Raw genomic sequence first — 27932 nt, forward strand, 5'->3', positions numbered from 1 at the left:
TTTTTTTTTTAAATTTTTTTTTTTTTTTATAAAATATTTTATTAGTATAAAAAAATTTTTTTTTTTATTTTTTTTTTTTTTTTTTTTTTATTTTTTTTTAAATTTTTTTTTTTTTTTTTTTTTTTTTTTTTTTTTTTTTTTTTTGTTTGGTTTTAAAATGCAAAATGTTTATGTTGGGAACAAAATAAAACTTATAATATTGTACTTTTTTTGTATGTTGTTTTTAAAAGATTATGAAAGAAGCGAAGCTTTTAATTTAGCTCGTACTACGGAGAAATTGAACTATATATTAAATTACAAAACACCGAACAGATATGATTTAAGTAACAATGTAAATAAATTATTTTTTGAAAAGCAAAAAAAGAAAATTGAGTTTAGTAGGAAACCTTTAAATAGTTTTAATGAAGATGTTAAAACAATTAGAGAGGACATATCATCAGATAGTTCCCCTGTGGAAAAATATAATTTCAAAGCAGAGGTTAATAAAGTTATGGATATAATCGTTAATTCTTTATATACAGATAAGGATGTATTTTTGAGAGAATTAATTTCGAATGCATCTGATGCGTGTGATAAGAAAAGAATAATATTGGAAAATAATAAATTAATAAAAGATGCTGAAGTAGTTACAAATGAGGAAATAAAAAATGAAACAGAAAACGAAAAAACAGAAAATGTAAATGAATCAACAGATAAAAAAGAAAACGTGGAAGAAGAAAAAAATGATATTAAAAAATTAATAATTAAAATAAAACCTGATAAAGAAAAAAAAACATTAACTATAACTGATAATGGTATAGGTATGGATAAAAGTGAATTAATTAATAATCTTGGTACGATAGCTCAATCGGGAACAGCCAAATTTTTAAAACAAATAGAAGAAGGAAAAGCAGATAGTAATTTAATAGGACAATTTGGTGTTGGTTTTTATTCATCTTTTCTAGTATCTAATAGAGTTGAAGTATATACAAAAAAAGAAGATCAAATTTATCGATGGTCTTCAGATTTGAAAGGTAGTTTTAGTGTAAATGAAATTAAAAAATATGATCAAGAATATGATGATATTAAGGGTAGTGGAACCAAAATTATTTTACACTTAAAAGAAGAATGTGATGAATATTTAGAAGATTATAAATTAAAAGAATTAATTAAAAAATATTCTGAGTTTATTAAATTCCCAATAGAAATATGGTCAGAAAAAATTGATTATGAAAGGGTTCCAGATGATTCTGTATCATTAAAAGATGGTGATAAAATGAAAATGAAAACAATTACAAAACGATATCATGAATGGGAAAAAATTAATGTACAATTACCAATATGGAAACAAGATGAAAAATCATTAACAGAAAATGATTATTATAGTTTTTATAAAAATACATTTAAAGCATATGATGACCCATTAGCTTATGTTCATTTTAATGTAGAAGGACAAATTTCTTTTAATTCCATTTTATATATTCCAGGTTCTTTACCATGGGAATTAAGTAAAAATATGTTTGACGAAGAATCTAGAGGAATAAGATTATATGTAAAAAGAGTTTTTATAAATGACAAATTTTCTGAATCTATACCACGTTGGTTAACCTTTCTCAGAGGTATTGTAGATAGTGAAAACTTACCATTAAATGTAGGAAGAGAAATATTACAAAAATCCAAAATGCTATCTATTATAAATAAAAGAATTGTACTCAAAAGTATTAGTATGATGAAAGGATTAAAAGAGACAGGAGGTGATAAATGGACTAAATTTCTTAACACATTTGGTAAATACCTCAAAATTGGTGTTGTAGAAGATAAAGAAAATCAAGAAGAAATTGCATCATTAGTCGAATTTTATTCAATTAATAGTGGTGATAAAAAAACAGATCTTGATTCATATATAGAAAATATGAAAGAAGATCAAAAATGTATTTATTACATCTCAGGAGAAAATAAAAAAACCGCTCAGAATTCTCCTTCTTTAGAAAAATTGAAAGCATTAAATTATGATGTTCTATTTTCTTTAGAACCGATTGATGAATTTTGTTTATCCTCTCTAACCGTTAATAAATATAAAGGATATGAAGTCTTAGATGTAAATAAAGCCGACCTTAAGTTAAAAAAAGAAAATGATCAAAATAAATCCGACAGTTTGGATAAACAGAAAATGGAATATGAAATATTATGTAGATGGCTACATAACAAATTTTCGCATAAAGTGCATGAAGTACGAATTTCAGATCGTTTGATAAATTCACCTGCCTTATTAGTTCAAGGTGAAATGGGTATGTCACCTTCTATGCAAAAATATATGAAACAACAAGCCACCGCTCAAGGTATATCAGAAAATGAAATGTTTGGAGGCCAATCTGCAAATCAACCAGTATTAGAAATTAATCCTAACCATTTTATTATAAAACAATTAAATCATTTAATACAAATTGATAAAATGAATTTGCAAAATTCAGAAATTGCTGAACAAATATTTGATGTTGCATCAATGCAGGGAGGATATACTATAGATGATACCGGTCTCTTTGCCAAAAGAGTTATAGGCATGATGGAAAAAAATGCTGAACAATATTTAATGAATGTACAAAGTAATATATCAAACAATACATTAAATAATACTTCTGGTTCGGAAATGCCCCAAAATAATTCTCCAAATGAATTACAAAGTGAAATGAAATCAACAAATGGAATTGATGATAATAGTAATATAAGCGAAAATAAAATTAATGAAAGCAGTTCCAATCAAAATAACATGAGCGAAAATGGCATTGCTGAAGAAAATAATATAAAGAACATAGCTGAGAGTGATGTGAATAAAATAAATTTAGGTGAAAATGATGTGAGCCAAAATACTATACATAAACAGGATTCCGGTTTATTTAATTTAGATCCAAGTATTTTAAATAGTAATATGCTCAGTGGTTCTGATAAAACACTATTATAGTACAAAATGATTAAATGAAGTTATATATATATATATATTATATATATATATATATATATATATGGAGATATGTATGGAGATATATATTAAAATAAAATAATAATACATTAATAATTATACTGTTTTATAAGAATTAATTATTATTTCAAAATAAATGAATAAAGACAGGAAATCCTTATTATTATATTATATTGTTATTATTTTATATTATTTTTATATATTATTTTTTTAAATTAAAAAATTTATATATTTGTCTAATTGTTTTAAGGATATATCCTTATATATTTTTACCCTCCTTTTTTTTTTTTTATTTAATTTTTAAGTTTTATTATATATATATGTATGTGTAATTTATTTATTTATTTATTTATTTATTATTATATATATATATATATATATATTTTTTTAATATTTGCAATATCAACCTTTCTATTTTAATCATACATTAATATATAAATATATATGTTATATTTATTAAAATAGAAAATAAACCTTCGACTTTTTTATATCTTTCAAATATATCAAAATAATGATTTAATTTTATTATAATATTATCAATTTTGTTCTTTTTCCTTCATTTTTTTTTTTTTTTTTTTGAATATCTATAAACGCTTTTTGATCAAACATTATGAATAACCAACCTTATTTTACCTTATTATGAAGATTTATATTATAATAAAATATAAGGAAGAATGTCAAGATAAAACATGAAAGAACTTATTGATAAAGTGAACTTTCAAATTTTGGAAGATAATTATAATGCTAAGAAAATATATGTAACTAAGAAAATACCTTTTAATGTTATACTGTAATGAATAATGTTTATTTTAAAAATATAGCAGGCATATTGTTTTATATATTTATATTTTGATACATATAAAAAGGGTAATGGAATTTAATTTTATTTGTACTTAGGAATAAAAAAAAACAGGAACAAGATAAAAAAGAAGACAATAAATTATTTAAAGCTGTTAAAACATATTATTTTACGAAGTTAAAAAGAAAAACATTTTTTTTCTTATTAAATGAATATTATAAATCACAAAGTATACTGTATTTTTTTAAATTAAGAGATATAGATCGAAAGAGAAAATGGGTTTTCTATTCCTTTTTGTAAAATTTAAAAAAAATAAATTATTTAAATTTCAATACATTCAAACATTGATATATATATATATATATATATATATATATATATATATGTATATTTTTTTTTTTTCTTTCTTTTTTATTATAATCAATTGTGGTAACAGAAAAAATAAATTGCAGGGAAAAATAAAAAGATGTGCTATGAACTCATTTAATAATTTTACTGATGTAACGACAAGATTTTATATAAAATTAAAATGTTTTAATATTCTTAAAAAGAACTTTTTGAATACCAAAAGGATATATTTAAAAGTAATATTTATAATCGTATTTTTTATATTTTAATAAATTTATATATATATATATATATATATGTATATTTAGAATATGTGCTAATATATGTTCTTCTTTCTTTTTTGGTAAGATAAAAAAGAAGAGAATAAACATTAATATTATTAACATATTTTATAAATGGCTTGACTTATCTGTAATGCATTTACATAAGAAATATGAAAAGGCAAAAGATTATTATATTTTAAGAAAAAAGAGCAGGATTTTTAATTTATGGAAAAGAATAATAAATGACAAAAAAATTTTTAAAAAAATTGATAGTGTTTTTTTCAAATTAGAAGAAATTGCAAACTCCTGGGAACAAAAATAATTTATTTATTAATATTTTGTTTTTTAAAAATATATAAAAAATATTATTACAAAAAAAAAAAAAAATTTCTTTTATTGTCCTGTCAAATAATACATCCATACAATATCATCTTCGGATTTAATAAAAAGTTTTCCTATTAAAAAATAAGAAACATATATATATATATATATATATATATATATATATATTTATTTATTTATTCATTTATATATTTATACATGTATGTAGTTTTTTTTTTTCTTATTGTTTACCTGATGTTGCATTGGTTGTTTGGCATTTTATAGGTATTTGAACAGTTTCTCGTCCTTCAATTTTTATATTTTCAATTGAAACAGAGAAATAGTCATCCGTCTAAAAATGAAAAAAGAAATAATATAAATTTCTTTGTATTATATTGATGTCTTACTAAATATTAAACAAATTTTACCTTAATAAAAAATTCTTTTATATGAAGAAATGGATTTGTAAATGTTAAAAATGTCGTTTTTTGTGATGAACAAAATATGGGCCCTTTCGGTTTCGGTGATACACTTTTTCCCATTATTAAACCCTATTAATATTACAATATATATATATATATATATATATATATATACACATACACATATATATATTTATATTTATATGTTTATATAATAATTATCATATAACTTTCTATTCATACCTTATACACGATTCCCTCTTTAGATATCAATTTTATGATAGCCTTATTTATTTTAATATCTGAAGGATTATATTTAATAGTTAGATTAATTTTATCAGTTACATTATTTAACATTCCGTTTTTTAAAAAATAACTCGTGTCTATAGGTTTAACACTTATTTTGTCAATACATTGAAATATTTGCTTAGAATTCTTATTGTTTTCATCAAAATCTTCTATCATAACATCATAATTTATTTTTTCGTTACAGACATTCTTAAAAGAAACTTCATTCATTTGTACTGATCCTAAATCTGTATTAAAATAAAAGTTTTCTTCAAAATCATACATATTAATATTTAAAATAAATTTAAAACTATAAGATCCTAAAATTTTGTTGGTAAAGGAAATTATAACATGTTTCTCTTCTTCTTCCTTGACTATACAAAAATATATATTTATAATATTATTTTTTCTTTTCTCCAGTATTATTGGCTTTTGAACAAATATATAATTATAATCAAACAAAGGTTCCATTTCTACATTTTCATCAAGAGGATTATAAATAACTATATGTTCATTAATTATGTCTTTCTTTGATCTGTGTATATTTTTTATTGATAAAATTTCACTTCTGGAAATTTCAAACTGTAGTAATATTTTATATACATCTTCGTATTTTTTATTGGAAAGTATTAGCATGACATAAAACACTCCATCTTTTAAGGATAAAACTTTAAATGCAATATTTTTTTCTTCTTTATTACATAAATCGATTTGATTGAGAATCTGATAAGAACATGAAACGTGTAACAGGAAGAATGTGTGTAAGAATAATAAAATATAATAAAGATATGTTTATATATATATTTATATATTTATTTATATATATATTTCTTTTATATTTTTCGCTTACGTAAAAATAAAAATAATCAATATTCGAAGGATTGCCCTCCTTATCACAAGTGTGGTAGGAGATAGTCAAATTTTGATTTTCATTTAACCAATTTTTTATTCTTATAGATGTATTATTCAAATGCTTTGAATTAAAATTATAAATAGCATTTTTTTCATATACTACATTATTGGAATAACCTAATAATGTATAATTTTTAGCAGTTTCATTTGGATAGTATATTATCAATTTAGATATATGATGAATATTAGAACAATATTTAACATATTTTTCACATAAGTTGTTATGATAATTTTTGCTATTTTTTTTATTTTTTTCAATAAAAAGTGGATTATAAACAATCTGAAAAGATCCATAATCATTTGGTTTTATTATCTCTTCACATTTTTCTATAGAGAAAAAGTTTTGTTCATTATATAAAAATTTGTATTTTATTTTAAAATTTGATGATGTTTCATTATATATTTCAATAATTTTACATATTTCTTTTCTGATATCTGTAATAAATGTAATTATAGTTTCATTTTTTAAGACATATAATTTGATATTTTTTTCTTCATTCGAAACATTATCTTTTTGTTCGATATTTTTATTTTTTTTAGTCAATTGTTGTTCTCCTTTTACAATTTGTTCTTTTTTATTATTATCATCACCATCATCATAATTATTATATTTTCCATGATCATTATTTTCGCTATTAAATTTTGCAAAATTTTTATAACTACTTTTAGTATATTTGATTAAATTACTGGGAACAACAACAAATAATTTAAGTGCTAATTTACTATTTATTTTATTAAATTTAGGATATAATTGTATATAAACATCATTTATATATATATCTTTATTAATATAATCAGTATCTATATAAATATATATATTTACTAAATTAAATGAGAATATAATTCCTTTTTTTGGATATAAAAATAAATATTTTTCATATTTTTGAGGATAAATTATTTGAAATTGAGCATTCATGTCTCCTGTATTATGTAATTGTATTTTTTTCCCCCTCACACCATTCTTATTACTTAAATGTTTGAAATATTGTTCTCTTATATGATTAATTTCACAAATACTATTATTATCATTAATAATATTTTCTTCATGTAATTTGTCTATTTTATTGAATGTTAATAAATTCTCCTTTATTTTAACTTTATAAGATATACTATTTATGTTAATATGTGTTAAATAAAAAGCGATACATTTACCCTTATAATAAATATTTAAATATAAAGGGATTTGTAATTTTATATATTTTTTTGGAGCAAATTTTATTTCATATGTTTTTTTTTCTTTCTTTTTTAAAATGTGACTTGTATTATTATCAAAATTGATAAATGATAGATAGTATTTACATAAATTTTTATAATTTAATATATTGAAAGAAACATCTTCCATATTTTTATTATGAAGAACTAATTTATTTATTACTTCCTTATCTACATGAATGTCTTTAAAATTTATTTCGTTCAAATTATTACATGAAAATGGTAACTTAAAATGGCTAGCTGAACCTTTCAAATAAATATAAACAATTTTTTTTGAATCATTATTTATTTTAAATGGAATTTTAAAATTATATTCTTTTTCTTCATTGGGAGTAAATGAAATAAGAAGAAATGTTTTACTTTTTCCTTTTATATGTAATTTTTTACCATCGTTGTTAATTTTTAAACAGGATTCATTTATTTCATATTCTATATCACAATCTTCGTCATTATTATTATGTATGAATAGTTTTGTTTCTACTGTGTTAATATTATAATTTATATTGTTTATATCAAAACTGTTCGTATGTATATTATTGGTATCATTATAATTTGTTCTATTAATTTGTTTTGTGACAGCATTTTCATCTTTGTTTACATTTGTTTTAATATTATTTTTTTTTTTTTCGTCATGTTGAATATTTAGTAAATTATTTATATTACCGGCCTTGTCATTTATTTCTTTATTTTGTTTTTTGTTATATTGCTTGTTTTTTTCCAGGACTTTATTATCTATATTATGATTATTATCATGATTATCATTGTTATTATTATTATTATTATTATTATTATTATTATTATCATAGTTATCCTTGTTAATATTCTTAACATCTAAATTATCCTTATTCATATTTTCCTGTTGACCACAAATGTTTTCACTTTTATATTTTTCATTTTTTTCATTTTTTTCATTTTTTTTCTTGACTTTATTTTTCGTTTCCTTTTTTTTCCTTTTCTTTTTCTTTTCTTCTTTATCACATTTCTGCTCACTTTCTTTTTCTCTAGCCTTTTGAACACGCTTTTCTTCTATTTCCAAGTCCATTTCTTTTTTCTTTTTCATTTTTTTCTCGTTGAGTTCATTTATTTTATATGTACATATTAATGAAGAGAGAGATGTATCAGATGAAGAAAAACTGTCCCGAGAATTTCCGTCCATACATATTACCCTTGTATTTTCATTTTTATCAACATTTGGAAATAAGATAAGATTTCCAAAATCATAATTATAAAAAGAGAAATGTATTAATACATTTGTTGACATAGCTGTAATTTTTAGGTTTATTAAATAATAATCATTTATATTAAGAGTTAGATGATTTTCATATATATGGTGTATTAATGAGGTATATTCTATATTTATATAGAAAAATGAATTTTTCTTTATAATATTATTACTACATGTTATAGAAATTTCATCATCCTCTTTTTGTAAATAATATTTATAAGATAAATCAAAGTAACATAGATTTTCTAATACAAATTTAGCCATTTTTTTTTTACCTATAATAGTTTCTTTAAAATTTATTACTTCATATATATGTATCATATCATATTTATTTTTTTTCTTTTTAATAGATAAAGAATCATCTAAATTGAGTGTGATGTGTTCTTTATCATAATTTTCTATATAACATTTTATATTAAGTTTATTAACTTGCATTTTAAAATTTATTTTTAATGGTTCTTCCTTTGAATCGATTTTACACAAAAGACTAAAATTATAAAATTGTTCCATATGAGGTTTGAAAAATAATTTTATTTTTTTAATTCCACCTTTTCCTATAATATGTTGAATTTCTTTTTTAAGCATGGTATTATTTGTCTTCCATATATTTTTTAAATAATAATTTAGAAGAAAGAATTTATTCATAATATTGTTATCATATTCATATTCATATTCATCAGATGATATATTATCTATATATGATTCATTCGTTTCAGATGAATAAGAATTATTATCATCGTCATAATAATAATTATTCTCTTTTCTTGTATTATCGTTTCTATAATTTAACATATGATTTGTACGAAAATATATATCTGTATTATCATCATAACCTTGTTTTGATACTTTTTTTTTATTATTTCTAATTTTATTACTATGTGACGATTCACTATAAGACATATTTGATAAAGTACAAAATGATGAATTTGAACTATTATTTCTGGAATTACTTTTATCATGTATATGAGCAAATGAATATTTTTCTGCCCCCTTTTGTTTTATGTTAACCTTCTTTCCCTTCATTTTTTCAATAAATTTCATTTTATTATTATCATCAAATGTCATATTATCATTATATGAATGATGAGATATAGAATCTCCTTCATCCTGTGAAGATAACCATAAAAGAGATCTTAAATTATTTGTCTTCATATTTTTATTATCAAAATCGTTGACAACTTCCTCATGTTTATTTAACTTATTTATATAATTATTTATATACTTATTTTTTCTATAACACGATTTTACAAGCCCTTCAGATGGAATAATTTTGATGGTTTCCTTTTTGCTATTAAATGAATTATATGAGTTTTTATCAAATTCAAAATGAATGTCGATAAAATCAAAATTTATTAAATAAAACATAAAACAATAGCTTTTTCCAACTATTAAATTATTTGAATGTATAAAAGATGTATTAAAAAATATGATTGGTTCTATCACCCTTAAATCCAATATAACATTTTCTTCTTTTTCATTGTTTATAAATAAATTGTAATTTTGTCTATATGGTATTGAATTAAAGGTTTGAAAAAGAAATTTAGCAAAATATAAATTATTTTCACTAATATTACCTTTATTATTTACACATTCGATAGAATTATTTGTACTATTATTTTTTATAAACTTATTCGTATCATTATTTGTTATATTAGGGTATTTAATCATACTGGAATTCTCATTTTCTCTGTATTTTTCAAAACAATATTCTATACGTTTATTTGACATATTTATCATATATATTTTATAATAATTTTTGCTTAATATACCTCTACTAATTACTAAAATATGGTGTTTGTTTTTATTTAAATTATCTATTTTATTATTTTCCTTTTTATCAATCACTTGTTTTGAATATTTAAATTTTGACAATAAGAAGAAATCATTTATATTTTTTTCTTCTTTATCATAATTATCAAAGGTCATTTTTATGGGTATTTTAATATCTTCATAATATTTAATTTTTATATGTAAGATAGATTCTAATTTTTGTTTATATATATTATGAAAACAATAAATATATATATATTTATTACTTTTTGCATTGACTGTTATATATTTTTTAATTGTATTATTATCCATTTCAGTATTTTTCTTTGTTGATTGTTCCTTATGTAGTGTGTCATTATAAATATTTCCTATATCATTTTTATTCATATTATTTAAATCAGATATGTTCAAATCATATTTGGTTAAATAAAATTCATCAATGGATGATTCTCTTTTTTCCTTAACACAATTATCTTCTACTATATTAGTTTTAATTAAATTATCCATTAAAATATTTTTTTTTTCATGATCATTTCGATAAGACGATGAAAATGAATTATTGTCTACATGTTGTGTATTATATGTAAAGGCATTTGTAGCTTTATTTGTTATTATTGTAAGCATATTTTTTTCTTTAAATGGTTCAAATGAATAAGTAGATAATATATCATCCATGTAATTATTAGGAGTAATACATAATTCTGCAAATAATTTTACATTTGATGTATTTTCCAAAGTAAACTCATATTTAGAATAATTAAATAAAGGAATATTTTTAAAATGAATTTTTTTTTGTTTATATGAAACTTTTATTTCTTCAGATCTTAAACTTATATATAAATCATCTTCATCATATTTTAAATTATCATCATTTAGTTTAATATTTTTTTTATTTATAGATATTTCATGTTGAGAAAATTTACATAAAATTGGACGGTCCATAAAATTAACTAACTCCTTTACATCGATAGTGAAATAGAAGTATAAAGAGCTACTTGATGGTATAGAACCATTAATAGGTTTTATATCTATAATATTTTTAATTTTTTTATCTATCTCAATATGAAAAAATAAGGTATGGTTATTTTCATTTATATATAATAATTTATAAGTATGTTTAAAGTTTAAAGGGACAATATCAAAATTTATATGATTTTTAAATATATAAAAGTTATTATTATATATATTTTTAATATGATGTTTTAAATGTTTTAAATTCCAATAGTTTTTACGTTCAATAATATTTCCTATGAATTTTAAATTATAACATTCATAATTATTATTTAAAACTTTAATTTGTACATTACCTAAAGTTTTTTTCTCATTTTTATTATATATATTATTATTATTTTGATCATTTTGAACATTTTGAACATTTTGAACATTTTGAACATTTTGAACATTTTGAACATTTTGAACATTTTGAACATTTTGAACATTTTTATCTTTCTTTTTTTTTTTCTTATATTTTTCATCATTTGATAAATCATTGGTCTTTTCTATTTGGTTAATATAATTATTAGAAGAATTATCATCCAAATTTTTTTTTTCATTCTCATTATTATTTTTATAATCCTCTGTGCTTTTATTTATATTATTGGTTTTATTTTTTCCATTTACATTTGTAATGTCTATATCATTTTTATATTTATTTTCCTTTTTATTTAAATTATCAAAATTACTTATATCTGGATTTTTTACTGGCACATATATTCGCTCAGGATTTGTTTCATTTTGACTTTCATTAGATTTTATATATTTTAATTTATTTTTGTTAAGTTTAATTTTAAAATATGCTACTTCATTTTCTCTTAACAAATTATTTATATTACCTATGAAACATAAATAACCAATAGAATAGATATTATTTTTACGGTCCCAACATCTGTGGTTATATATTATATCTTTAACATTTTCATAATTGAAATATGTAATGTTATTTTTTTTTTTTATTTTCATATTATCTATATTGAATAAAATAGTATCATTATTTGTAATATTATTATATAGATCTTTCTTTTCTTCTACTCTTGGATAGCCTATATTATTATTAAAAGATTCATTAGTTATGTTTTTTTCATTTGGATATATATTTTGATATACATCAGATGTTAATATATTTTTTTTCTTAATTTCTGATTGTAATAATTTTTTATTTTGTTGTTTAAATATATTTTCATCTTCTTTTTGACGGTTATATGAATTGTTATGTTGAATTGATACATTTTCTTTTTTATCTAGTATAATATTATTTTCTTCCTTTTGATTTATATATGGTAAATTATGAATCAACTCATTTTTGATATTCTGATGATTATCTTCTTTTTTATGAAAAATAACTTTTACCATAACAGGATATTTGAATGAATTCATTAATTGTATTTTAAAAGATAGAACACTGTTAATATGTATATTTCCTATATCTATAACTTTGTCATGTACATTATTAGTTAGTTTTAATAAGTATGATGGTATAATTAACTGCGCAGATGGTAAAAAGAATTCAATATTTATATAAAATGAATAGCATAATACATGTTCTGGTTTCATCATAAAAATATTGAAAAGAAATTTTTTACAAGCTATTTGAGTTGAATGAAAACAAATATCTACAAATTTATGTTGATATGGATATATGATAATATGATCAGACGCACACATTTTTATATTATTTTTATTACTAAATTGTTCATTTATATTATTAGAAAGGTTGTCATTTTTTATATAACTACAGTTCCAATTGTATTTCTCTTCATTATAATTTTGAATTTTTAAATTATATTTTATAGTCGAATTTGGTGAAATATTCGTTTCGTTTTTTTTATTTTTTTCTACTTCTTTGTTTTTCTTACTCTTATTAGTTAAAGAAGAAAAATCGATTTCTTTCATTTCGATTTTTATATTACTATTAACATCTGTAACGTTAGAAATTTTTATTCTTTCATTTATATATTCATTGACGTAAGCATATTTATAATATAATGTATTTTCCTCCACATTATAATAGCTATTCTTTGTTAAAAGATAATGAACAAAGTGATTGTAATTATTCAAATTATTTAGTATAAACATTTCTTCAAATAAATTTTTTATATCACATGATATTTTTGGTCTAACTGAACAGGCAAACAGTTTAATAATTTCATTGTATTTATCTGTATCATTAATTGTATCTTTCATATGTTTTTTATATTCTTTATTATATGTAGCATTATTTGTTATATTAGTGTTTATGTTGTTGTGTCCAATACTATTTATTAAATTTTCAACCTGTACTATGTATATATATTTATAATAATTTTCTTCTTCAGAATAAAATACGACCGTTATAACTTGTTCTTCTTTTGATTTTATCAATCCGCTCATAGGATTAATTTTAAAAGGATTTTTATTTGCTTCATTATCATTTTTTATTATTTTATTTGAATTTTTATTATTTTCTTTATTATGATATACAAAATTTTCATTTTGATATTTGTTATTCTTTATTTTACCCTTTAACAATTTAATATCATATTTAAAATCGAAATACCCATCATTAATTATTTTAAAATTTTTGGTTTCTTCCTTTTTTATTTCAACCGAATCATAGTTAATTACATGAGGAACAATCTTGAGATAATTATAATCAAAAGATACACTTAGAATATATTTATATGATTGAATATAATTATTTTCTATACTATCACAAATATGTATAAATAAATCTATATTTTGAAATTTTATTTTTTTATATGATTTAATTTTTAACTTGATTTCTTTTTCTTCATTCATATTTATAATATTATATATATCGTTTATAGTTATATATTGTAAGAATGTTTCATCGTTTATTTCCACAAAATAACGTATTCCCACTTTTCCTGTATTTTTTATTTTAAATAAGCAGATTTTAGATTCATTCACCGGTACATATTTCATTTGTATAACATTTTCAATAACATTATTTAATAGTAATTCGTTTGAAGGATACCATTTATCTTTTTTTCTATTTTTCAATATAGTTACATATTCTTTTAAAAAATTATTTTCTTTCATTTTTATATCATCCTGAATATGTGTATGATTATAATCATATAATATTTTCTCATCTATGATTTCGAAATTTACTTGTATAAAAGATATACATATATCTGCTTCTATATTACATATAGCAGTACATAAATTATTAACATTCACTTTATCATTTTTATTTACTTTCGCTTCTGAATAATATATTTTAATTTCCTTTTTTATTATTTTAACAGTATTAGTATTTAAACCAATTGTTATTATTTTTTTTCTTTCATTTTTATTTAATGTACCTCTTGTAGGATTTATATAAAAGGAGCTATCTTTTATACTCTTAGAGTCAATATACCATATAATATCACAATAACTTCTATTCTTAATTTCGATATTTTTTTTCTGAACCGAATTTAATAAGACTTTATGAAAATTTATATATTCTGGTTCTATTTTTAAATAACATTGTATACCTTCTCCTTTTATAACAAACGAAAACATATCATATATATAATTGTTAATTATTTTATTAGACAAAATATTATTAATATTATTACAAAATATATTATCATTTGAAAGTATATTATTATTAGGACTTTTATCAATGTTTTTATTTAATTCCTTTTTTCCCTTTATATAATATATTTCCTTATTATTTACATAATCCATACTTTCATTTGGTTCATCTTTTATAGAATAATTATATAAGAATAGCCTTTCTTCATATGACTCCACATTTTTTGGTAAAAATAAAAGAATTATTTTTTTACATTTTTTAGATAACAGAACGAATTTACTAGGATATACATAAAAATCATTATATGATAGAAAAAGTTCGGAATCATTCATTTCATTTAATGAAAGGATATCTTTATTATCTTGATTTAATTTGGATTCAAATGAAAGTTCAACAAAACAATCAAAATGAGAATAATTAAAGAAATTTATTATTTGAATATGTTTATATAAATTTTTTAAGATATCCTTATTTCTTATGATATCAATATTATTGACTCGACTTTTATTACCCTTTTCAATAGTATCTATATTTGGTACAACATTTTTTGTCTTTAATTTGGATAATATTTTTAGTTTAGGTGTATATATACCTTCAAAATGTCTTATGAACTTTATAATATTTTCTTCAAATTCTTCTTTTAATTCTGTTTGAATTATATCTTTAAATAAGTGTATGTTTTTCCCAATTAAAACTCTATCAAAATGATATGATTTATTTGATAAAACGAAAGAATTATTTTTAGGAAATATAGAAACATTATTATTAAATAAGAAATAAGGATTTGTATATATTCTAGGTTTGTCAATAATAATATGGATATTTATAAAAAATGTATTCCCTAAAATATCTATTAAACATATTTTTTTCTTTATATTTATTATTTTACATGTATTAATTTTTAAATATATTTCTTCAATGCTATTCTTTTCTAACATTAAATGTGTAATATTTTTATATCTTATATTATCCTTAAGATCATAAGAAGTATCAATTTGTTGAAATTCAATTATATTTTCCTGACTATTATAACATTTTTTATTAATATTAATATGATTATCTTTATAATTATTATTATCATTATTATTATTATTATTATTATCATTATTATTATCATTATCATTATCATTATTATTATTGGGGTCATACATTTTATTATTGTTATTAATATTAGCATTATTATAAAACATATAATCATACTCACATTTTATATCATATTTTCTTTTTTCGAGAAATTCATGATTATATTCATCTAAATGTTCTTTTTCATTTCTACATATATTTTTTTCATCTATATTAGAATATTCTTTAATATTTTCCGTAGAATATTTGTTTATATGAGTATTCGTATTTTTATCATATGAATTATATAAATTTTTCTTATAATTCCCTTTTGATTTATCTGGCATTTTTTCTTCTTTTAAATTTATTTTTGCTTTCTGATTTTCTGTTTGTTTATCACTTTTAAGATATTCATTTCCTTTATCTCCTCTATATTTATCAACTGTTTTGTAATTAATTTTTTCATTAATTTTGTTATTCTTTTTGCCTTCCTTTTCATTATATGTTTTTATAGTTTCTTCTAGGTCTATTCCTTCTGTTTCTTCCCTTTTATCATATTTCATTTTATCCTTTTTTTTTCTTTTTCTTTTTTTCTCATCAATATTTTCGTTCATATAATTGTTTTCCTCTTTTTGCTCCTTTTCGTTATATTCTTTTACAATATCTTTATCATTTTTTTTATGATTGTCACTTTTTTTATGATTGTCACTTTTTTTATGATTGTCACTTTTTTTATGATCGTCACTTTTTTTATGATCGTCACTTTTTTTATGATTGTCATTTTTTTTATGCTTGTCCTTTTTTATATTATCCTTTTCCATCTTTCTCTTATCTTTTTCTTCTTCGTATTTATTTTCTGTATAGTTTTCCTCCTTCCTATTTTTCTTCTCATTTTTTTTATTTTTCTCTTTTTCCTTGTTCCTTTCCTTCTTCTTTTCTTTCTCTTTCTCCTTCTCCTTTTCTTTCTCTTTCTCCTTCTCCTTTTCCTTTTTCTTCTCCTTCTCCTTTTCCTTTTTCTTCTCCTTCTCCTTCTCCTTCTCCTTTTCCTTTTTCTTCTCCTTCTCCTTCTCCTTTTCCTTTTCCTTTTTCTTCTCCTTTTTTTTATCTTTATAGAACTTGTCTGCTTTCTCTTCATTTATCTGCATGTCATTATTTATATCACCATTTTTATGTATCCCCCAAACGTCCCTACTTTTTTCTTCTTCTATTTTTTCACATTCATATTCTTCGTCTTCCTCACTGTAAAAATAGAAATTGTCTTCATATTCCTCTAAATTATTTTTCTCTTTCACAAAATGTTTCATATCAAATGAATCAAATTTCCTTTGTGGTGGTATATCAAAAAAGTATGCAGACGTTTTAATATCTTTATATTTTTCCTGTGAACACTTAAGTATTTTATTTGCTATATTTTTTTTTCCAAAATCTATATCATTGTTTATAAAAAAATAACAAAAGTTTATTTGAACAGAATTTTTTTGCATATATTTCATTAACTCATCATTTGTATAAATTACAGTTAATGTATTTATATTTTCATTATCTACATATTCTTGTAATTCCTCTTTTTTTTTATTCACATTAACATTCACATTTTTAACTATCATATTATTTTTATCATTGGAAATATTTAAATTCCTTTTTGGATCATTAGAAACATTTTCATTAAAAATATGAACATTTTCTTCTTTTAAATATGTTGTATGATCATTTTGTGATTTTGTTTGATTTAATTGTTTGAGCATATTATTTGATACATTTATTCTATCAATAATGTGATTATTATGGTTACTATATAATATGTTGTTCATATTATTTATATCACCATATATATCTTTGTTTTCAATTATTTCATCTTTTAGCTTATCAACATAATTCTCACTAAGTTGGAGATTTATTTGTTTTATAAAATAATATTTGTTCTGATCCGTTTTTATTGTTTTTGTATCAAACATATTATGATGAGTTTCATCAATGAATAAAGTATCATTTTCATTTTCATTTTCATTTTCTTTATTGTTCATGTTTGGCATATGATTCATATTCTTTGATTGCTCATGAAAAATGGAGATATTTACATTATCCCTCTTTGTATATTCATTCCATAACTTTTGTAATGTCTCTTTGATTTCCTTATAAAATGATACATGATCAATATAATTGTTTGTTTTTATTAAATCATTTATTTTATTAATTTTTTTATTATATTTAATAATTTGACTATCAATTTTATCCTTTCTCATTGAACACTCTAAGCATAATTCATTTATATATTTATTGTTCAAATGAATGTTTATATCTTTTTTTTTTATGACAATTTGGTAATATAATTGTTCTACAGGACTATATTTATGAATACTATTATTTTGTATATCCATATTATTCATTGAAACATGCTCATCATTTTCTTCATAACATATGGTATCTGCAACATTTGTACAATTATTATTATTACTATTATTATTGCTACTATTATTATTATTATTATTATTATTATCCAACATGTTTTTGCATTCTTCTGTATTAATTTCTTTGGATATCTCTGAAATTTTTTTTTTTTCTTCTTTGTATTCATTTACATTATGACAATCTGTCTCTAAATTAGATAAAGATTCATTTTCCTTATCATGCACACTTTTATCTTCACCATCTCTACTACCTTTATCCTTTTCAACAATAAGAAGACCTTTATTTAGATTTATTGATTCTATGATTTTTTCAATCTTTTCTTTTTCATTTAATTTACTTTTTATTTTTTCCTGAAACTGTTTGACTAATTTTTCATAAAAGAGTTTAATTCTTTGTACCTCAAATGATTCGCTTTTTTTCTTCATTTCTTTTTCATCTTTATATGCATCATCCTTTACCCTTTTCGTCTTCATTTCAGATGTTTCCTTTAAAACATGGTCTCCAGTTAGATTAATATTAATATACTCCTCATAATTTTCGATTGGATTCAGATGTATGATAAAAATATTTTGATCAATAAGTATATTTAGAAATATATTAAAAAACATTTCTGAATTTATATATTCGTTTTTTTTAAAAAAAAAAACAACACCATTTATATAGTTAGGAGATAATAACAATCTTTTCAGAATAATTTGTAATAAATGTACCATATTATTTTTTTTCTTGATACCATTATCATTTTTATTCTTTTTCTTTTCCGATAAAATTGTTTCGTTTAAAAAGCTTTTGACATTATTCATGAATTCATCATCATTTAATAGAGCAAAATGGAAAAAATGTTTTAGATATTCAAATTTGTATTTTAAATTATATTTGTAAAAAAATGTTTTCTCATCTGATAAAAAAGAATCAACTTCATAATGCTTTTTTTTTTTTTTTTTTATTGTATCATTTTCATATTTGTTTTCTTTTTTATTAATATAAGTTATATGTTTATTATCTATTTTTGATTTAACATTTTTTATATGAAATTTTTTTTTAATTTTATTTTTATATATATTTATAAACTTTTTTTTCTTTTCCATAAAATTATTATTCTTATTTATGGACACACAAGATGTTTCATTTATATTGTTTATATTTTTCATATCATCACTTGTATCTTTTATATTACATGTGTCTTTTTCATTGTATATATGTGTAGGAACATTTGTAGATATATTATTTATAGTAACATTTGTATTTAATTCTAGATATTCTTTTTCTTTTCTTTTATCATTCATATTTAATATATCACTAATATAATAAAATTGGTGGCTTCCAAAAGTAGTTTTATTCTCATTATTTGTTTTGTTACTATTTTCCAAATATTCGTTTATATTTGACATACCTAAATTTTTTTTTGAGGAATTTTTTTTATTATTTTTCAGATCAATTTCATGAATTAGATAATGAATAAAATTGCTTTTTATTTTCAATGGATAATTTTCCTTTTCATTTAATTCAACACACCAATGAAAAATTTTATCAATTGTTAAAAGGTTATTATTAAAATTAACATTTTGATGAGAATATGGTTTATTGTTACATGGTATATTTTTATATTCTTCACTGTAATTATTAAAATGGTTATTATGTATATCACCACTATTCATATTATGATTACTATCAGTCTCTATATTATTAAAATTCATGTGAGTGCCATTTTTTTCCTTAAATTCTGGATTATTTTTTTTATATTCTGACAAATAGCTCGCAATTTTTTTATGGTCAAGATATTTTGGAGAAACAATTATATAATTGTCCTTAAATTTTTTTTTCTTGATTTTTATTATATTTAGATATTCATGAAAATAATTATATTTCGTTTGGTTCTTTTTAATAATGTCCTCTAAAATGTGAATTTTTTTTTTTAATGCATTTCTATCTTTGATGTTATTTTTACTAATAATATTTTCTTTTTTTTGTTCACACTGTTGTTGAAATGTTCCTTCATTTATATTATCCTTCTGTATATTTTTAATATTATTTGGTTTGTTAAGATAATCATTTTGTCTTTTTAATTTTTTATTTTGTTTTTCATCTATATTATTTGAAATTTTCTTTTTTGTTTTACTTTCTTTATGATTTCCATATTTTATGTCCCTATTATGTATTACATTATTTTCGTTACATTTATCTTTACATAAAATCATATCTTGATTTGTTTGACACAAGTTCACATCATATATATCTTTTTTATAAAATTGTTGATTGTGATAATACTCATTATCTATGTATTCCATTTTGTTTATATATATATCCATTAAATAATACAGTAAATTGGTATAGAAAAAATCGTTTTCATGATTTTTTTCTATATATATATGTTTATGTATATTTAATAAATCATATATAAAACTTTGAAAATATTTATAATAAATATCTAATTTGTATATAAATAAATATTTAGAATAGTTATTAAGATTATTTATTTTAATCATTTGATAAGAATGTCCACTATTGTATAATAGTGGTTTGATTATTATATCACATGGATCTATATTCATATTATGTTTTATACTACTTAAATATATAATTATATTTTTGACAAAATTGGAATTATATATAAATATTTCTATTTGAATTTTTGCATCTGTATAAATATTAGAAGGTTCGAAAAATATTTTCATATCTAAGAAAGAATTTTTTTTAATAATTCCTTTATTTGGATATATAAAAAATTGTTTTTTCTTTTTTAAATGATAATATTCTAACTTTTTATTATAAAAAGTGATATTTTTTATTTTAAATTTCACATTTACATTTTTCGTATTTATTAACCTATTTACTTTACAACAACAAGTTTTTAATTCTACCCCTTCAAAACGTAGTTGTCTATAATATGGAAATATATCAGGTATTATAAAATGATATTTCAAATTGATACTATAATAATTATTATCATTTAAATATATATATACTTTTTCCATATATATATATTCTATCCCACTGCTTTTTTGTATAATAATTCTAAAAATAATTGAATTATTACAATCAATCTCTTTATGCTCATGGACTAATTTGATATCATTTGTTTCTGAATTTTTCAAAATATAATTTAATGTAATCATCTTATTACTTACATTTTTTATAATAATTGAATATTCTTTTTTTTCATTAATTATTATATTTCCTACATTTAGGTAAATATTTCTTAGTTCCATATTTCTTTCTAAAATTATTCTCTTAAGGTATTTTAAAATGAATTCATTTGTGGTATATCCATGGCAAAATAGTTTTTCAAAATGGACTACGAAATGGGGAATAAAAAAGATAATAAAGGAATATTATATATAAATAGTATGAATTGAAAGTCATACATGAATGAAAAATAAATAAAAATATATGAATATATATATGTTTTATTTTTATTTTACCTAATTTTTTAAGCTTTGTGAATAGTTGCAGAATATAATTATCATCCTTGTGGTTCAAAATTAAAGCTTTTAGCAAATCAAGAAATATAGCACAATTTGTATTGTTTTTTAAAATGTAATTTTTTAAAATAGGTATCAAGTCATATTTACATTTCATATTATTCTTCGAATCCTTTTCATTAGTATGTATAATACTACTTCTCATAAACATTTTTTCATTTTTTGTATTGTCTTTTTTATTCATAAGATTTATATCTTCCATTTTGTCCTTATCATCATCATTATCAGCATCACTATTTTTATTATTTCTAATTGTACTGTAATATATATGTAATATATCTTGGATATACTTTCTTAGTGATGAAAAAATATCTGAATACATGTTTTTCAGTTTTTTAATTAGACCGATCCTTTCCTTTTCATAATAATCATTTTGAACATTATCATATAAATGTAAATTATTTTTTAATAAATTATTTATGTTTTTAAAGTTATTCTTTTTATTTATAGAATTATTTTTCATCTTAGAATGAAACGTTGTATCCATATCCTGCATATTATCAACATCTTGTAATAAATAAATTTCATCTTTTATAATTGATTGATGATTATGGAATTGGTTTATGTTTAAATATAAAATATTACATGAATTGGATGATTTCAATTTTATTTTTATTTCTTCAAAATTACAAATTTTAATTAATATATTGTCTATTATATTTATAGGAATTCCTGGAATAAAATAAAAAATGATGTCTCTACTATTGTTTGGTTCAATAAAGAAATTATTGATATTTGTATATAATAAAGATGGAAATTTTATATTATAAATAATTTCAATAAATAATTTTATTTTCCCAATATTTTGTAATGTTATAATATCTTCTCCTATTGATTTATAATGTATATTATATTCAAGTTTTTTTTTATTTATACTATATTTTATTTCTGAATAACCAGCAATTATTTTCAGTGGATACATAGGTCCATTTTTTATTTGACACAATATAGTAATATTATAATAATTTTCATTAATACTATTATATGTTATTTTTATTATTTTTTTTTCATGTGGTAATAAATAACCTCTATTAGGGTTTATATCAAAAACTTCATTAAAATCTTTATACAAAATATTATCTTCAAAAAACCATTTAAAATATATTTTATAATCACATACATTCGTTATTTCGACAAATTCTTGAGTATATAAGTTTTGTAAAATATATTGAAAATCTATACAACTTTTGTTCATAATAATATTAGGGTATATAGTTTGTCCTACTAATTCATACTTTTGTCTTCTACTATTTTCAAAATAATTTATTATCAAATTTTCTTGATATGTAGTATTTAATTTATTATTCATATAATTTATGTCAAAATATATCGCTACTTTCTTTTTCTCCTTACCTTTCAATTCTATTATATCAGATTGTACGAAAAATGGATCTTTAATAGACAAAGCAAATTTAATATTAGCATTTTTCAAATTTCGAATTTCAACCTCTTGCATTAATTGTTTTTTGTCTTTTATAAGAATCATTTTTTTTTGTTGAGAATTTTTGTTATTCAAATTATATATATCATTATTTATTTTGTCGTTCATATGTTCATTTATTTTGTCGTTCATATGTTCATCTATTATGTTGTTTATATTATCATTTATTTTGTCGTTCATATGTTCATTTATTTTGTCGTTCATATGTTCATTTATTTTGTCGTTCATATGTTCATCTATTATGTCGTTTATATTATCATTTATTTTGTCGTTCATATATTTTTTCTTTTTATTAATATCCTTTTTATATCTTTTTTCAATTCTTCCTATTTCATCTATATCATGATAATCATTAAAATTATAAACAAATTTTTCCACTTCACTTAAGTCAACCTCCGGATGAACAAATGTAGCTAAGATATTTATTTTTTTATAATTATGTAATGCCTTTTTTTTGCTTTTTGAAATATCATCATATATGTAAAGTATATCTTCACATTTTTCTTCCTTTATATTAAAACAATTTAAAATACACACAATATTACTTCCTCCTTTAATTGACAAATTTTTTGGTGTGATGTTAAATACTTGTACTTGTTCACTTTTTCTCTTTCGATTTTTTTCTGATTCAAATACAAAATATATATTTCTTTCGTTTATACCTTTATTAAAAATGATTAGTTCGTGGAAATATTTTTTGCTCGTGTTAACTGTGTCAAAGTTAATGACTTCCTCATGGATAAATATTGGTGATCCGATACCCTACAAAATATATGAAAATTTAAAACATACAAATTAGGGATATATACGAAAGGAATCAACTACAACAATATGACCATATATATATATATATATATATATATATATTTATATATATTTTTATATATATATATTTACATATATATATATATTTATATTTATATTTATATTTGTTTATTATTTCATTATTATGATTATTATAATTTTTATTTTTTTAATTCACCTGAGCCCTTATTGGTATATGTATGTCATCCTTTCGATGAACAGTCACAATTAATATATCATTATATGCTATTGTTTCTAAGCATTGTGCATATAGGTTTATAAAAATAGACTTATTTGGCTGTACGTAGAAATTATTATCAGAATAAGTAAACACCGAATTCTCATTAGACAAAGTAATAAATGTACTAATAGGACTTTCATTTTTTATTTCAATAAGCTTTTGTTTAACATCTAAACAGTTGCATTTTTCAAAATCGATAATGTTTGGAATTATTTTTATATATGGACAAGTACAAAAAGCTTTTATATTAAAAAATAAGAAATCATCCAAACCAGGAATTTTAATTTTTATAACAATTAATATATTTCCTATACTATTACATTTTAAAGATATACCAATAGATTTAAAAGAATTTCTTTGTATTATTCCTTTATTCTCACAAACTTGGAAAGAACAAATATCTTTTATTTTTTCTTCTATTATGAATTCATATTTTATATCAGTTTCTTGTGATTCATTAATTATTTTTATTTTTTCTGTATATATTTGATCTATAATAATATGTTCAAGGTTTAAAAAAAGAGGTTCACACAAAACTAAAGGTTTACAACAAATAGCATGGAATGGTAACTTAATTTTATATGTTTTAATTTCATCTATAAAAAATTCTATATTATAAAAATATGTTTTTATATATTTAGGACAAAATTTTATAACAACATGTTCTTTTTCATACTTTTGTAATTCACCAAATGGTTTTATCATTTGAATTTCTTCATTTAATTCATTAGAATATTTAAATGAATAATTTAAAGTTAAGTGAGAATTATTAATAATATGAAAACTTTTTTCATATAAAAAACTATGTGATACTTGATTAAAATTTATTTCATCTATATCAAATTTAAGATCTGGAAGTATACAAGTACCTAAAACTTTTATATTTTTTTTAACATTTGTATATTTTTGATGAATTATAAATGTCTTTTCAAAAGGACCATGTCTTATAGGTAAATATACAATAATAAGGAAATACTTAGAATTTGCAGGTATAATAAATTTATTAGTTTCTATTTTATATTCCTTATAGTAATCATCTGAATTTTCTATGGTAATAGAGGCATCAACTGGATGATTATTGCTAAGCTCAAAATGTAAGGTTTTACAAGTATTTATAAGAATTGTATCTAAATCATGTATGCTGTTTGATATATATATTTCAGGTGTTATACTTTTCAAATATATAACAACCTTTTCTTCTTTTGAATATCCTTTTATAAATAAAAATAATTCAATTTTAAAAAATGATGCAAACTGCGGATTTATTAATATAGAAATAGGTGTATCCGTATCATTATATAACTTTTGATATTTCGGGTAAATTTTTATAATTTTATTTTTTTTAATTTGTAAATCATCCTCCTTTCTTCTACTTACGTAATTAGAATTGGAATGAAGGAATTTATTTGAATTGTTTAAACTAGATGTAAATATCTCATTTTTTATTTTTTCATCATTTATATATACCATATCTTCTGGAAACTTTTCCTCATAAAAATCACTTTGACTATATTGATTATCACTCAAATCGTTATCATCATTATTTTCATTAACATAATATTCGTCAGTTTCATAATCATACAAATCTTCATTTCCGTTTAATTCATTTTTAACAATATTTTCATCAGATAATTCTTGTTTATTAATAAATCTTTTTTGTATTACTTTATGGTTTACATTAAAGTTTGTATTTTTTATATCTCCAGAATCATTATCCTTTAAAAGAATAAACATATATACATATATATATATATATATAATAAGGATTGTATGAAATTTACTTATTGTACTGTTTATACACTGATTTTTTCTACTCACATATTTATATTCATAGACTTGGTATTTTATGACCTTGTACGACAATAAGAAGAATGATAAGTTTTTAAGGAAGACATTGATTTCTTTAGATTTGTTTATGTATATATCATGAGCTATAATTTCTTTATCTTTTATAAAAACATCGGCTATAATACCTTTACTTTTTATTTTTGTATAAGTGCTTAATCCCTAATAAATTATAACCATATTTATAATATATATATAATAGATATATATATATATATATATATATATATCATATATCTCATTGTAATAATTACATTTTCATAATTAATTATCATATAATCTTCATAACACTTATTATGAACTGGTACAAACATGATCTTAAACTAAAAAAAAAAAAAAAAAAAAAAACATACATACATATACATATATATATTATAATTATTATTTCAATTTTGACACAATATGGTGTTTAATATAATGTTATCATATAAATTTTCTTTTTAATAATCAATTTTACATGTTCCATTTCCCCTATTTTGAGAGTATGAATAGACGAAGAAACACTCAAATAAAAGGGGGGATTTATTATAACTTCAAATTTATTTTCATATTGACCTATATTTTTAATTGATATATTTTTCTCACTCTTCATGTATATAGGTGTATCATCTATAATTACTTCGTCTTGTATATTCAAAATTATTTGATCGTTCATACATCGAATTGGTAATAGAAAATATTTTCCCTATTAACAAGATGAAGTGCGAATATTATTCATATAAAAACAAGCATAACATATAATATATATATATATATGTGTATGTATACCTCTGAGTGAACTTCAAGATCATATTCATAGTTTGCATGTGATTTAGGGTAAAATTCTATCTATAAATATAAAGAACATATTTTGAATTATAGAAAATATTCTTTTAGATTAATATTTTTAACATGATACGTTATTATATAAAGTCTTTCATAAATATAAAATTTTCGTCTTCAATATATATATATATATATATATATATATTTATATATTTTTATTTAATGTATTTTTTTATTTCTCCAACTTTAAAGTTAAATAACATCCCAGGTGCAATCTACAAAATTTTTATAAAATAGATCGTATAATATATTTTTGTAGGTTATAAAAAGAGGTAATGACATTTTTTCTATTAAATTATATATATATATTTATATATATATGAAGAAAAAGGATGTACCTTCTTTTTTATATCTGATATATAAATAACTTTAAAAGTATTATCTTCATGTATTTGAATGTTGAGGCGTCTAGCAGCCGTGTCCACATTTCTATAGATATAAGAAAGAATACACCCAAAGAGATAAAAAAAAATGTCTTATATACATGATACATTAACATATATTTCATATTAGAAATAACATTACTTTAAAGAAACAACACTTTCATATTTTTGAAAGGGAGTATAGGTAGTAAATATTACTATTTTTGGATTGCATTGAAAATAAGTGCATCTAATATCAGCACTTAATTTATTTTGTTTTATAATATCATCATATTTTTTTGTAATAAATTCTTTTAGAACTTTTTCTTTATTTCGAATAAACTCTGAAGGATTCAAAATATAAAACGGTTCCCCATTTTTTACATTTTCCAAATGAGTTTCATTATTATTATTATCCTCCAT

The 27932-nt window shown here is 20.2% G+C and overlaps 3 protein-coding genes across 3 annotated transcripts; 2 read left to right on the forward strand and 1 right to left on the reverse strand.

The window, feature by feature from the left end:
* Positions 1-157: 157 nt before the first annotated feature.
* Positions 158-2938, forward strand: PRSY57_1443200 (heat shock protein 90, putative; the record flags this gene model as incomplete). The annotated part of the gene is made up of 1 exon (XM_012910029.2): positions 158-2938. One exon carries the CDS (start codon positions 158-160, stop codon positions 2936-2938), a length of 2781 nt encoding a protein of 926 aa, XP_012765483.2.
* A 707-nt stretch (positions 2939-3645) lies between these two features.
* On the forward strand, positions 3646-4688 carry PRSY57_1443300 (hypothetical protein; the record flags this gene model as incomplete). Its single annotated transcript, XM_012910030.2, has 4 exons — positions 3646-3746; positions 3854-4051; positions 4192-4339; positions 4452-4688. The coding sequence occupies 4 exons, from the start codon at positions 3646-3648 to the stop codon at positions 4686-4688; spliced, it is 684 nt and encodes a 227-aa protein (XP_012765484.2).
* A 71-nt stretch (positions 4689-4759) lies between these two features.
* On the reverse strand, positions 4760-27932 carry PRSY57_1443400 (hypothetical protein; the record flags this gene model as incomplete). The annotated part of the gene is made up of 14 exons (XM_012910031.2): positions 4760-4821; positions 4940-5039; positions 5116-5238; positions 5353-6120; positions 6248-21804; positions 21932-24194; positions 24415-26193; positions 26296-26484; positions 26577-26645; positions 26780-27007; positions 27091-27150; positions 27333-27362; positions 27486-27576; positions 27673-27932. 14 exons carry the CDS (start codon positions 27930-27932, stop codon positions 4760-4762), a joined length of 21579 nt encoding a protein of 7192 aa, XP_012765485.2.

This window comes from Plasmodium reichenowi, chromosome 14 (genome assembly GCF_001601855.1).
Source record: "Plasmodium reichenowi strain SY57 chromosome 14, whole genome shotgun sequence".
Classification (NCBI taxonomy): domain Eukaryota; phylum Apicomplexa; class Aconoidasida; order Haemosporida; family Plasmodiidae; genus Plasmodium; species Plasmodium reichenowi.